General features: G+C 40.6%; 2 protein-coding genes across 2 annotated transcripts in view; one reads left to right on the top strand and one right to left on the bottom strand.

Moving 5' to 3' along the window:
• The window catches only part of hyi (hydroxypyruvate isomerase), a 62450-nt gene that overhangs the window by 9547 nt on the left and 38799 nt on the right, over nt 1-14104 (top strand). The window lies entirely within an intron of this gene.
• Nucleotides 854-13762, bottom strand: LOC125741973 (vitamin D3 hydroxylase-associated protein). Its single transcript, XM_049013566.1, has 15 exons — nt 13206-13762; nt 12538-12651; nt 11851-11991; nt 11462-11595; nt 10020-10226; nt 9680-9720; nt 9383-9507; nt 9179-9304; nt 8555-8652; nt 7282-7381; nt 6111-6154; nt 5473-5512; nt 4873-4981; nt 4571-4716; nt 854-2591 (listed from the first exon to the last, which is right to left on the bottom strand). The coding sequence occupies exons 1-15, from the start codon at nt 13413-13415 to the stop codon at nt 2466-2468; spliced, it is 1761 nt and encodes a 586-aa protein (XP_048869523.1). The 5' UTR covers nt 13416-13762; the 3' UTR covers nt 854-2465.

Consider the following 14104-nt stretch of genomic DNA (forward strand, 5'->3'; position numbering starts at 1 on the left):
TTGATTTATAAACTATGTACTGTTCTCTCCTGACACAAAAAAACACTCATACCGTTAGATCACTATTGACCATTGAATTGATGCTTCATAGTTTAGATGTGCTTTTTGTCATGTTCTGACATTTGTTCTAAATATTTATCTAAGATACATGGTCAAAAATAATGTGTGAAATTTTATACTGCTTCAGATAGAAACAAAAAAAAACATGCAGACAGGTTTCTGTTAAGCCTGAGGAGTTTGGCTGTTTGCTCCATCCCCTGTGGGTGAAGCAGATGCCATGCTTTGAATTTCACAGACTACGCCCAGCATGAGCAGTTTTCTTTGCAACACTCGTCAAAATCAGAAGACTGTTTAGACAAATGGTTGTAACTTGATACTATCACTGTCGCTAGTTTCCATGGCCAGATAGTCATTTTTGTCATAAGTGTCACTTTCAGGGAAGATTACACATTGCAGCATGGATTTTAAGCAGAGGTAGAAAATAACTGCAAACATCTCTTTATCGTCTTCCAGCCAAGTTTGTTCAGGACAGACGAAGTGTAGGGCACAAGGCAGGGGTACGCCGAATCAGATGTTTTTAAGAAGTCCTTAAAAATGATAACTGAATTCAATAAGATTTTCAAGGACTGCAGAAAAACTTACAGATTTTTACAAGATCTCAATAAAATTCTTCAACAGGTTGATTCTGTTAAGGAGACCATCTGATGAAAAACAATATTTTAACAGCTTCAGCAGGAACAAAGTATATTGCCTTGTGTGTGTAGGGGAGGAAACATACAAACCTTAAGCCATTCTTCATGTTTTATTGTAAAACTTTCTTTTCCAACTTTATAAATTACTACAGGAAACTGTACACATTTGGATGTTTATTTTTAATGAAAATGTATTTTTAATACAGCTTATTACAATCGATTCGAAATGCTACAATGAAATTAGTTTTATTGTAAAAATGTCACTGCACACATTAAGAATTTTTATTTTTCAGTAATGAAATAATTTAGCTAAGCAATTTATTTTGAATGCATCTTCTTAGAAATAGTTCTTAATGTGTGTGCAAGATAAGACTCTAAATCAAAGTGACGTGCGAAGATAATATACTAGTTTGATAATCGTGTTGTTACTACTGCAGCTCACATTCAAATTTCTCCAACAAAACTGGAAAGATTAACAGTCAAATAAAACTGGAAAGACTGGATATTGTGTCACCCTGCAGGAACATGTCGCTCTCATGGACTCTAGCTAATGCTATTTTCTAGGGCTGCCACTAACGACTATTTTTCTATGGATTAATCTAACGACTATTTCACCAATTGTCGATTAATATAATGAATTTCTCTCCAAAAAAATCAAACTGACCGTTTATTTTTATTTTGAGAACATACTGTATGCGCCTGGGTGTTTTTTCTCCAGGTGCTTGTGCATTGCGCTAGTGCCACTGTAGTACGTCATCGAACTTTGCAGGTTGTGCAAACCATCTTTTTGTTTGGTGCTAATGTGAAGTACTCCCACAATTTCCTGGTGATATTAAACGATTAATTTGTTATAAAGAAGCATATTACAAATCGTAAAGATAATTTTACAAAAGTGGCAATTTAAAATACTGATGTCGACCATTTTAGCTTCAACAGCATCGACTATGTCAACGAATCGCAGCAGGCCTACTATTTTCACCAATTCAAAGAACCCCCAGAAATGTTCCCAACAGCATTGCAGAACCTTCAGAAAACGTCATGACAAAGCGCCGAGAAGCATGACGTCGCCGTCACTCAGGTTCGCATAGAGTGGGAAGATGCATGATTCACTTGAGCAGTACAAGTCATGTATGTTAGAAGCATTGGACCAATGGAAGTATAGCATGCTTATGTTGTCCCACTGCAGGGAGTTCACAGCTTCTCTGGAGTTACAGGGTGTACGTTTTGAAACGGCTGCTTTCTCAGTCCACCTCAAGCTATGGATTATTGCTCAGAAAGTTTTTGGGAAAAACACTTCAGCCTGATGCTGGCCTAAGAAAAGAAGACACAACATTCCTTTAGAAGTGTCTACCTGAAACAAAAATGTCCAGGGAGGGAGCTACCAACATTTTCACTGAACATACGCCAACAAGTTTCTCCATTTTCAGTGTCTTGAGGCCTCCCCTTCTGTTGCTTAAGGCCCAAAATCCTACACATCTATTCCTGTTCATCAGTTTTAGAAATAACCATAAATGTTTGCTTATTAATGCATAATGTTACATATCAAACGCATAATCAAATAGTTTTTCCTTCACACATTTTTTTCCATTAGCAAAACAAAACATTAAAAATGTGGAGTACACATGATCCAGTCTACTGCTGCACTGCAGCTGTACGATATCACCGTCATCTAAAGCCCTGGAGATTATTGCACGTGTCACGTAATCACAATGTGATATCATGCAGCCCTTGCAGCACAGACTAGATCTACAGCCACACAGCTGCTAAATGAGGCTACTTGTTTCTGTGCTGTTTAACTAGCTGCTCAATCTCCCACATGAAGCGTAGGCACAGCTCATCCTGCCAGGGCAGAGAGACGCACTGCACAGCCAACGGCAGCCCCTGACCACCTGTCACAGCCTGGAAATAAGAAATCATCAGGGGTCAGACATTCACAAAAACCTAAGTATAATACAAACATATGATCCTAGGCAGCGTCACGGACACCTACAGTGATGAGGTTCCAAAAAACCCCTGGGAGCGGGGGAGCACATTTACAGGAGCACCCTGGGTGGTTTACTTACAGAGGTGGACATCTCAGATCCAGAAAGTAAAAATCCAGACCAAGATTTTGTTTCAGCCAACCAGTTGAGTACTCTGTGACTGTGGCTCTATTTTGATACGCAAAGTGTAAAGCGCAGCAAACATTTATGGGCATGTCCAAATCCAGTTTGTTATTTTGAGGAAAAAAAAACCAACATTTTTGCACCTTGTGCTGGCGCAAAGTCTGTCTTAACACTCTAACTTTGGTTTATTACATGTTACGCCCAAAATATGCCAAATCAGAATGGCACGTTACATCACCTTTAAAAGACAGCAGCTCATGATCTATGGTGGACTGCTATATTAACGGCGCATTTGCCCGGCAAGCCAAATCACTTTTGGCCCGAGGAAACAGACCTGCTCAAGTGTGAGGTGAAAAGACACAAACACATCATCTATGGGATACCACTGTTTCACCTAAGTCTTTCGAGGCGAAGCAGGCGTGGGATGAGGTAGCAACGAATATCCTCATTTTCTGGCATCATTTGATCACCTGCTCAGTGCAGAAAGTGGTATGATGATGTCAGAAGACGGGAAGGTCGCCGCTGAATGAGCACAGCAGCTGGGAATTGGAACTTAAAATTTCAGTTTAAAAAAATTATTGAGTCTGCAGTTTGCAAAATATAAATAAAAGTGCACTCTTTGTACAAACAAAATACAACCTACAATTTAAGGCGTTTCAAAATGTTCAAATGAAAGGCAACAGGGCTGTTATTTTTCTGCCCTCACAGTATAGATTCCTTACAGGCTACAGACGATTCAGCTCTTCTGCCAGTGATCCCTCTTTGCCATTCTGCTGCCGGTATGCACCCCTTTACTGGCATCTGCACAGGCAGCTCGGCATCACGCCTTCTAAAGTCCTCTAATGTGTCTTCATTTATTTCCAGCAGACATCCATCATGAATGGCAATGTCATGCAACGTACAAAATGCCGCAAAATGCCGTAGCCTTCAGATGGCTGTATTGTAATGTTCCTCACTTACCTAAATATTTGAAATGCATTTCCAGCAATCCAAATATCCTTTAAAATTACAGAATATGCTTAATTATGATAATAAACCCAAAAGATTTTTAATGATAGGCTGCATTCTTTACTTAATATATACCGTTTTTTTTTTTGGTGTTTCATTAAACAGTATGATTACATGAAAGGACCGGTTGCACTCTAATACAACATAGATAAATGAAATTAAATAAAAAATAAACATGCCCCCAGCATGTTTGTAAAATGCGCCGCTTAAATACCGCTTAACAATGCACCACTGACTTTAAACACGGTCTTTGCTGATCAAAAGCGCAATGACATTTCGCTGCCTTAAAACAGCAACGCACTGACAATGCGTCCGGCCACACCTCATTTAAAAAACACCATTCCTATGAATGGAAAGCGGGAGCAAAATCCTTGCTATTTTGATGACGTGCGCACATGCAGTGAAAATGAGAAATGCACTGGTACAGAACTAGCAAAACCACTTTGCGTAATACTTAGCTCCAGTGGAAAATAGGGCTTTGTGAAAATGTCACTGCACACATTTAAGAATTTTTTTATTTTTCAGTAATGAAATAATTTAGCTAAGCCAGTTGTGGCTCAACTGGTTGGTTGTAACAAAATCTTGGTCCGGATTTTTACTTTCTGGCCCTAAAATGTCCACCACTGTTGACCTCAGTGTAGCTATTAGAAAATGGGCAAATGAATTGCTTAGAAAATGTTCATAGTATAATGTCTTGAGTTGATTAAATTGCTGTCAATCCCAGGAAGTAGGAACACACAGGAAGTCACACGCTTACAGGCTTACCTTTTTGAAGGTCTTGTCCCAGATATCACGAAAATTACCCTTATAATGCTTTAGCTCATTCTCGTCCTCCTGCGTCACCGTGGAGACAGGCACAGTTCCAGCAGGAAAGTTGACAAGATTATAGAGGACAGTATAACTGGAGGCACCTGTCAAGAAGAGATACGAAAAGGAAAAAATAGCCTCTAGTTTTTCGTACTTCATATGAGCTCAGTTTACAGGATTCTGAAAGTCAGCCTGAATATTTTCTTGTTGTCATCTGCCAGTCACCAGGAGACCCAACAGCAGAGAATGCATGTACTTACAGGTAAGCTTCCCACAAAATCCAAAGTTGTATGCTGGGCCAAGCATGGGGCAAAGAACCACGTCCAACTCCAGCTTTCTCCACTCTGCAATGAATTCATGGGTGTAGTCCTGCAAAAAAATAAGGATTCATAAAGCGAACAGGCAACTTGGCGGTCTCTCATGTATACGGTTCATCAATCCACAGTGGCCAATGTTCCATTTCATAAGCTTCATTTTACCATATTAATATAAATACGTATTCAAACAGATTTGGTTAGACTTGTCTCATTTTTTTTTTTTAACTTATTTTGGGAATTCCACATCCAAAATATTACTGTTAAACATTTCAGCAGCTCCATACCATCCTCAAAAGCTAAAACATACAGTTTTAAATGCTTTATCTCACTAAAATGTTCATGCGGTCGTTTGCCTTTTACATGTTATTTTGCAAGTAGTCTAAGAACAAAGTTCCTTGGACTTCAAAGTAAAAAGCAAGACAGAGAGAATATCCATCCATCCATCTCCGTAACTGCATTACCCACCGCAGATTGTTTATGAGCTGCATGAACAGGACTGTCTTTGGAAGAATCTTTGAAAATGATAATATTGTGTTAACATACCTCCACTTCTGCATGCTGCTTCCAAAGATCAGTCACTGAACTTTAAAAACAATGTTAAAATTAGTTAATTGTTGCTTCCATTTATACAACTAATGCAATACATTTATAGTTTATGGTCTGAGTCGTAATAATAAAGACCTCATACATTTTGATACTACGTTGTTAAATGAAATTTTGAGTCACCAGTCACCAATGAGCAGATACCAGATTTCAAAATAGTCCTCATAACATGTCTCTATAATTAAAGCTCTGTTCAACACGTTTCTGCCCTTGGTATGGGAGGTCTTTCCCTTGGTATGGGTGGTCTTTTCATACTGGCTTCTTCTGTTGTTAAAGCTCCAGGTTTTGAGTAATTCAGTTTGTAGAGATTGCAAGTGTCTCATTTCACTCACTCTGCCATGAACTTGCTGGTCATTCATTTGCACATAATCCACTCCAGCTTATTTAAATCCGTTTGAGAGGAATGTTCACCCATTTAAAGGATTGGATTACTTTCACAGAAAAAGTATGCAAGCAACTACACAAAAAATGTTCATGAAAGTAATTACATTTTTATCAACTATAACGAGTTAATTGTGTTTATACTCAAACACACTCTGTTAAACAGTAGAACCCATAGTTCTACTCAGGAACCTTACCTGACTCCACAAATTCCCCGAATTAGATTTCCCAGGCGAGGGTACTGAAACAGGAAAAAAAGGCAAGAAAATAACCTAAATTATCTCCAATCAAAAAATTCCATAGACCCAAAATCCATTTAAAACCTTTCAGAATCCTTTTATTCTCGAGTTACAGGTCTGGGAAAACAACATATCGTGGTGAGAACCAAATAAGCAAATTCTCTCTTTTTTTTTTTTTAAATAAATTGCTGGTTGATAGATGCCTGCTACAGAATCACGTGAGCCTGATATATACACACCATGAAATCACCTTGATCAATACCCACTACAGATTGACTTGGCCTGATAAATAACCATTACAGAATCACCTGGGCCTGACAGATACCAGTTGGAGTTGGCCATCCCATCCTGCCAATCAACACCATTATGTAAATATTATACCTCCATTCAAAAGGGCTATGGATCCTGCACTTTCAGTTTCTCTGCATGGTGACAGAGTGCCCCTCCAAGGTCCATGACCTTATTGACGTGGAGGGGTTTGTGTATCTTACTGAGCTAAATATCTGTGTCATCTAGAGCAGCATTTCCCAGCCTATTTTCTGCCAGGGCACTTTCCATAAGGCAGCGTTTTTCTGCTGTGCATCAGTATGCATTTGAGAAACACTGGTGTACAGCTTTAGCTTATGATAGGACCTTCACTGGAAAACAGGTCTGTGGGGAGCGGGCACACAAACTATGATCCATCTTATCTCCACTCCTGTTTGTAATTTTCATGGACAGGCTATAAAGGTGTAGCTAGGCTTCGTTCCTTTGCTAATAATGGGGCCACCTGAGTCCCTGTGTCTATAAAACTACTCATTTGTATCCATGACTTTTCAGTTAGTTTAGGAAAATGTTTATATTCCCTATAGAATCGCTACCACATTTCATAATTTAAGAGCAGCTTTGCTCTACAGCATCACTCCAGGCCAGTATGAGTATCCAGGTAAGTATGAACAATCAGCATCGCGGACAGTCCGGCACCACGCACCACGCCGAGGTACGGCAGCATCCATGGTAAGTACAAACCAGGCTTTATACTTCACATTCCACATGCTGTCCCAGGCTTTATATCTGAACAAAAAAGTGATATGTTCATTTCTATGATACATATCTGTTCCTTTTTTCCCCCCAACAGAAATATACTCACCAGTGGGCTCAGGAAAAAGGAAATGATCTTCTTGAAGATCAGAGGAAGTTTATAGCTGTTGGTCTGAGCTTTGAGGCAGGGGTCAATTGGACTTCCTTTCCTGTAAAAACAGGCCTTTTTATTCGTCTCCACATGGTCCCAAAATATCCTGCTTGCAACTGACCCACAAATTTGTGTTTATCTGGTACCTATTTTCAGTATGCTTATAGTCTCATTTATTTTACATAGGTTCACTACAACAGCTTAAGCGCCACGTTCAGAAACACAAAGCCTAGGCATCTGCCACCTGGACTGCACACAGAGCACCTCATTTTCTGAACTACACTACCTGCAACACGAGTCTCCGCTTCCAAGCTGATATGGGTTCTTTCACTAATACGACTAACTGCTTGCCACACGATAGTGAATTCAATTTCTGTTATTCAGTCACACTCTTTCTACATCAACACTTGGGAACTAAAATTCAGGCAAAAAAAAAAACTAATCGTTTGTTAGATCATGTTCATCACATAAATTTAGAAGATGCATAAAAGACACTTTTATCCAAGGCAATGTGTATAATTTGTGAAAATGGGGTCAAACGGGTTCCCTAAAGCGGTGTTCCTCAAACCAGTCCTTGGAGACCCCCAGATGGTCCAAGTCCATCATGGATAATCTCAGGATCCCTGAGGACGAGTTTGAAAAACACTGCCCTAGAGCAATTGGAGTTAAGGACCTTGCCCAAGGGCCCATTAATGGAACAAAATTTCTGACCATGGGATTTGAACCAGCGCCAGCACTGCAAGTATGTGTGGGAAGCTGAGCACTTTATCAAACCATTACATTTTTGTTTACTTTTAAATGCATTACATCATATACAAAAATAATTATATATATATATATATATATATATATATATATATATATAATGTATTTTACTTAGACGTATATTATATACGCAGGGGAAAAAATCATATGGGGGGGGGGAGTATTGTACCATGTAGTACTGTTACTCATATGGATTTTACAGACCCAAACACTATCCGTAACTATCATTATCTGTAAGCCATTTGATACTTAAAATAAAATCCTACGAAACGCAGATAAATTCAATTGATGCAATAACAGCCAAACACTATCAAATTAAACGTAACAATATTATTTTAAGAATACCTATTAAAACAGAAATAAATTAGATCTGAACATTCTAGGCATACTTGAATTTCACCAAGCAGGGTTTTTTCGTAGCATATGGCGTTAGGGGGAGGAATGCAAGATTGGGTGGTTTGCTTACAAGTTGCTAAGGAGTGAGACACCTGCATCTGCCATAATCCCCCTGACGATCAACTCATGCATGGCGTAGAACAGCCTGGGCGGAGTGAATGGGACAATCTGCATACAGGAAAGGAATGCAAGACCAAATGGTAACAACAAGGCTATGTGTGTTCCTGTAGGTCAACAAGTAGCAGAATGTGCTAACAATGCACAGGTCGTGGGTTCAAATCCCAGGGAACACTCATAAATTATAACCCTTCCCTCTAATGAAAGTCATTTTGAATAAAAGTATCAGACAAATAAGAAAAGACAGTCTAAAATGACTAATTTTACTACTGTACTGCTCATGAACACACACAATCACACATGCAAACCACACACGCACACTCCACGAATTCATAACTTTATGGGGACTCTACAATAATGTCTATGGGTATAACCCTAATCCCAAAAGTGACAACCTTAACCATATGTAACCAAACAAAATACAAGATTTTTGACATTTTTTGTTTTTTGACTGAATTCACAATTTTTTTTTTGTATATAAAACTCCTAAAGTCTAAAGTCTATCCTTGTGGGGGACCAAGAAAATGTCACAGGTATAGTGCAACATTTCCCAGAATAATGTGCCTGAAAAACACACCGTGTGCCCAGCTTTCTCCAGCAGCTCTCTGACCTCCCGCAGAGCTCGGCTCATGCCAGGAGATGGCAGCGTCATGCCGTCGTTCTCATAGTAGCCAATTCTTAGCGGCCTGGTGCTGGAGTACACCTTAAGAGAGAGGAGGGATAAATGCGAGAAATGGGGACAGACCCTACAGGGAAAGATAATGCGAGACCAGCATTTTACCTGCTCCTTAAATGGAACTGGAGGAACCATAGGGTCCAGGAAATACATGTCTTCACATAAAAGCGCCCTCATTAACAGGGCAAGGCCGTCTACATCCTTAGCCAAGCAGCCGGCCGTCGACAAGACTACCAGAGAGAAATGAGAAGTGTGAGTGTAAAGCTGATGTCGTCCTGCTACCCCAAGCAGGATCCAGCCCAAAAACTTCAGCGAAGGCAGCACAGACACCAATTCCTACAGCAGAAATCTCATGCAGATGTTGGTATATCTTAGGAATAAAAAATATGCAAATCGTCTCACCAGATTTTTGTCCTCGGACACAGGAAACACAACCACGCAAACTAAAAGTAAGCAGACCAACACGACAAAGCATGTCACAAGATTTCATTTACGCAGACATACACGTTGTCCTAAATGGATTTGATATATACAAATTTTTAGATTCATATACACAAATGCAATATCTGCCCAAAAATATCCCAACAAATCCAACGCTGATATTGTGTTCACTTTGATATATAAGCAATGAAACTTGAGGGAATGTGACATTCTTAGAAAATAAGAAAAAATGAAATGTGAACATGCTATTTACATAATAAATGCCAATATTCTCAGTCGGCTTGCAAGTCTAGAGACTGACCTCAATCGACCAGAAGTGGGTTTGAAACCGCAAATTCCGCAAAAAGACGCCGGAATGCGGACGCTGCCCGCAATATCCGTCCCGATTCCCAGGATTGATCCTCCTCCAGCAATCAGCGCCCCCTCCCCACCAGAGGACCCCCCAGGAGTCTTCTGAAGATTGCAAGGGTTCAGTGTCTGTCCATATATTGGGTTACTGCAGTCATAACTGAACAAACACAAAGTGAGAAAACAAAAGGGAAACAATTCAGTTGGTGGGAAAATGAAGGGAGGTTCATACAAGCCAAACGATCACAGATCTACAAACGTTATTTCTCCTGAATCTTTTCAGTTAAAATTTCTCTTTTTTTAAGAAACAAGACAAAAATTCAGCTTTCAAAACTAAGGGGGTTAGCAATGTGACCTTTGTTCGTATTCAGTCATCTAAGCCTGTATTTACCAACCTTTTTTTTTGCTATGGTACACTTTGGCCAAGGCCCGCTGGTGCAAAAGTTCATGTGAAATTATATTGAAGTGCAAAAAGACCTGGGTTAAAAAGTAACAGTCAAAAATGCTCCATGTCAAGGTAGCATTCATTGTGTTGCGCGTAATAATGTAATATACATAACTTATTTACCTGCAGTAGATTAAACTAGGGGGAGGGGATTTCGAGCCAATAATTTAGCTACCCGTCTACATGCCTGACGCATTTCACCTGTTTAAAGAATAGTGTAAAGTGATGCTCTGTATCGTGCAAAGCAGCGTGCAGCCCCAGCGGCTCCAGGTGACTGCAAGGCGCAAGGCCACAGCACCGCAGACAACGGCAAGCTGGCAAAACTTTAGCACCCCCATTGAGACAGCTGGTCAGTGACGCCCTGCACCTAACGCGCCATAGCCGTGTTCAGCGCATTACGGTGACAGTCACCACCCCCTGACATCCACACCTACTTTACTAAGCTTCCTCAGCAGGGAAGGTCAGTGGCCAGTGGTCAGCCCTCTCATTGCTATAAGATGCTTCCTGTTTTCTTTTTTATTTTTTTTTTTGCATAAAACTGCTACTTTTCATCTCTCTGCTCCAACATCCTGCTTTCTTCAGGTTGTACACAGAGCTGGACAATAAGCTTGCCCACATGACTGAGGCAAGTAATATAGATGAAGGGTCAGAACACCAACACACTGGCCAGTAAAAGCGCTGCATGACGGTCTATGCACTTCTGTGTCGTTTATCTTTTTGTTCAAATGCCAACTCATTTTAGATCAATGAATTTGAGTGGGTAAATATAGTAGAAACTACAAAATGGGGTGTTTACAAATTTAAGCTTTAAAAATATGAGTGTACATAGTTAGTTTAGTTATTACTGGAATATTATTTCGTGGGCCACACTCCTTTAGTGTATGCACTGGCCACATTCCTGCAGTGTATTCACTCCCTAAAGCTGCTCACGGTGCAGTGGGGAAATTTACTTGAGCAGTCCCTGAGGAACATTAGTCTTGACAAATGGTACGGCACCCTGTCTTTTCAGCACCTGGACCAGGACCGAGTCAGCAGTGGCAGGCTGGTCCAGCTTAGCGATGACACCGCAGGTGGAGTCATGACCCTGCAAACCACACAGAGTCACAGGACTGCTGGAAAAACTGCCTCAAGACATCATGCTATGTAAAGGAGGGTGAGGGCACACTGTATTTGGGGTTATAAAGCAAAAAAAAAAAAAATAGGATTTTGTTTTTTGGGATTCACAGCGGAAATGTTATAAATAATGTAATGGACCATCCATCTATCCTCCCATAACTGATTATCCACAATAAGACTTGGAGAGCAGACACCCTGGATGGGACACCAATGGATGATGTACCTTGTAAGTCAAATTTTCCTTTATGCTAACTGGAATGCCAAACAGGAGTCCATCCTGACACGTCTCTAACTCTCTCAGCTGCTTGCGACTCTCCAAAAGGAACTCGGTGCTGCAGTTGAGCCTCCGGCTGACCTGCAAAGCCTGGGGGGGATAGATAAGGAATCTTAGCTGAAAAGTGGCTTTCTGTGCTTGTTCTCTGTGTGCATTATTTACTAGGAGTTTTACAGTGGTACAACATCTTGCAATTCATAACCATTTAAAAGGCACAGGTTTTACACACAATTTCATTCCAAGACATGTTATGTGGCAGAAATCCTTACCTAACCATTCTCTATTTTTAAAAATCACTCAAATCAAAAATAAATTATAATTGGCTCCAATATATATTTTTCAATATGATAAAGTCTCCCAAGAAAAATGTGTTTTTAGCTGTTTCCCCATTAGTCAAAGTGAGTTTACACTGCATATACTAATTCTGAAACATCACAAGTTTGTCATATTTCTTTTGACATGTTCATAAACCATTGAGCAAACACCGAATTAGACGGCGTCAGTGTCCTATTGCTAACTAGATATCCGGAGGTACATTTATTCCCGACTTTAGAACCACTTAATGCAATGCAGGTTGATATGGGTTAATGGGACAAATGGGACAACAGTTTAAAAGAAGTGTATGAACGCATGCACCTTCTCAATGTAGGCATGAAGAACAGCGTGGGGACTCAACTCTCCGTCTTTCAGTTGTTTGCTAAGCTCACTGAGAGACAGAGCCGTAACTTCATCACTATCTATCCCAGGGTTCTAAAAAAACAGCAGAGAATATGGTTTAAATTCACTGTCACAAAAAGTCATTATGAAGGCATGTAAATGTAGATAAATGAAGAGATTACCGAGAACTTAACGCCACAGTATTACACTATGAAAAAGAAGGTGGATCAAATTGACTATATTATTCCACTCAATACATCAGCGCAAACAGAGCTGACTCAGATATTTTTCCCAAGATTCTCAGCAAAGTCCGACAATGTACCGGCGTACAAAAGTATGAAAGCTTTTATATCATTGTCGGTGTACATCACGTTTAAACTCAAAGTATATAAATTTATAGGCAGTGGAAAATGTCGACAATTTAATTAACATATTATTAAGTGAACAGCGATCATGGAAACGTGTGGGGATCCAAGCGTATGATACCTCGGAAATAGTTACCCATCGGCGTGCCGAAGCTGTGAAGATGAAATCAAATTACAAACATGACATCTTTTATTTTAAAAGTTACTTTTACACTGAACCCAAATTCACATGAAAAAGACTGGATCTAAATTCAACGCAGTTTCAGTGTGAAAACTCGTTACCTGTTCTGCAAACTCCTTCACTGCTTTTTCTGCTAGCCCAAACGACTCCTCCCTGCGCTTGCGGGCTCTGCGCGTCTTTTTCGACGCCCGCACCGAGTCCATCCATCCACTGAGAAGCAACGCGGCTCCAATACCGCATGCCGCGGCAGCCAGCATCGCAGCTCGGGACAAATGTACCGGAATCACCTGCGAGTCGCACCACAGCTTCATGATCCAATAGGTCTGGCGACACAGGCACCGTCCCTACGCCTTTCAGACATAAAACACACGTTTCGCATGCACCCGCACTGCGCCGTCCCGTCTTGCACCGACACCCGGACTCGGTGCACGGAGATACGGCTGTCCTTGAAACACTCCCGCACCCGATACCCGCCGGCAATGGAGATCGAGTCGCCGACTCTTCTGACCTTGCGGGAGGCGGCCCTACTGATTCGTGTCACCGTCGGCATGTGACATCATGAATTTAAAGTGGTGAATTCACTGGGGCTGTTGTAAAGTATATTGACGTATAGTATAGTTATCTCCGCATAAATGCGGACAGCAAGCGCCTTGATCATTTGCGTCGTTAGATCCGATCGCCCGGTGATATAACCCCGAGTATTTTCGCACTGAAAAGGGGAAGAAGAGCATGTCTACCAATGAAAAAACGAGGTGTTACAGCAAACCAACAGACAGAACAGAAGTTGACTTGCAGCGTCCGAAGGACTAATAAAGCACTGCACATTGCACAAAAGCTTCGTTTTTTGAAATCTATCTAGCCTGCTTAGCTATTTTAAGAATAAATCTCAAGAGGTCATCGCTGAACCAGGGTATTCAATTCAGTCGAAAAGGGCATTGCTGTATATGTGAGGCGCTTTCACATCTCAGGTTAAGTTCGTGGGCTGCCGATCTGGACCGGC

The sequence above is a fragment of the Brienomyrus brachyistius genome, chromosome 1 (genome assembly GCF_023856365.1).
Source record: "Brienomyrus brachyistius isolate T26 chromosome 1, BBRACH_0.4, whole genome shotgun sequence".
In the NCBI taxonomy this organism is placed as follows: domain Eukaryota; kingdom Metazoa; phylum Chordata; class Actinopteri; order Osteoglossiformes; family Mormyridae; genus Brienomyrus; species Brienomyrus brachyistius.

What these genes read in the sequence shown, in the direction of transcription:
- LOC125741973 (XM_049013566.1), bottom strand. Translation starts at nt 13,415, where the DNA reads ATGAAGCTGTGGTGCGACTCGCAGGTGATTCCGGTACATTTGTCCCGA. An exon ending in TGAAGGAGTTTGCAGAACAG is followed by an intron (nt 12,652 to 13,205) that starts GTAACGAGTTTT and finishes CTGTTTTTTTAG; the next exon opens with AACCCTGGGATAGATAGTGA. An exon ending in ATTTTGTGGGAAGCTTACCT is followed by an intron (nt 4,717 to 4,872) that starts GTAAGTACATGC and finishes TCTTCTTGACAG; the next exon opens with GTGCCTCCAGTTATACTGTC.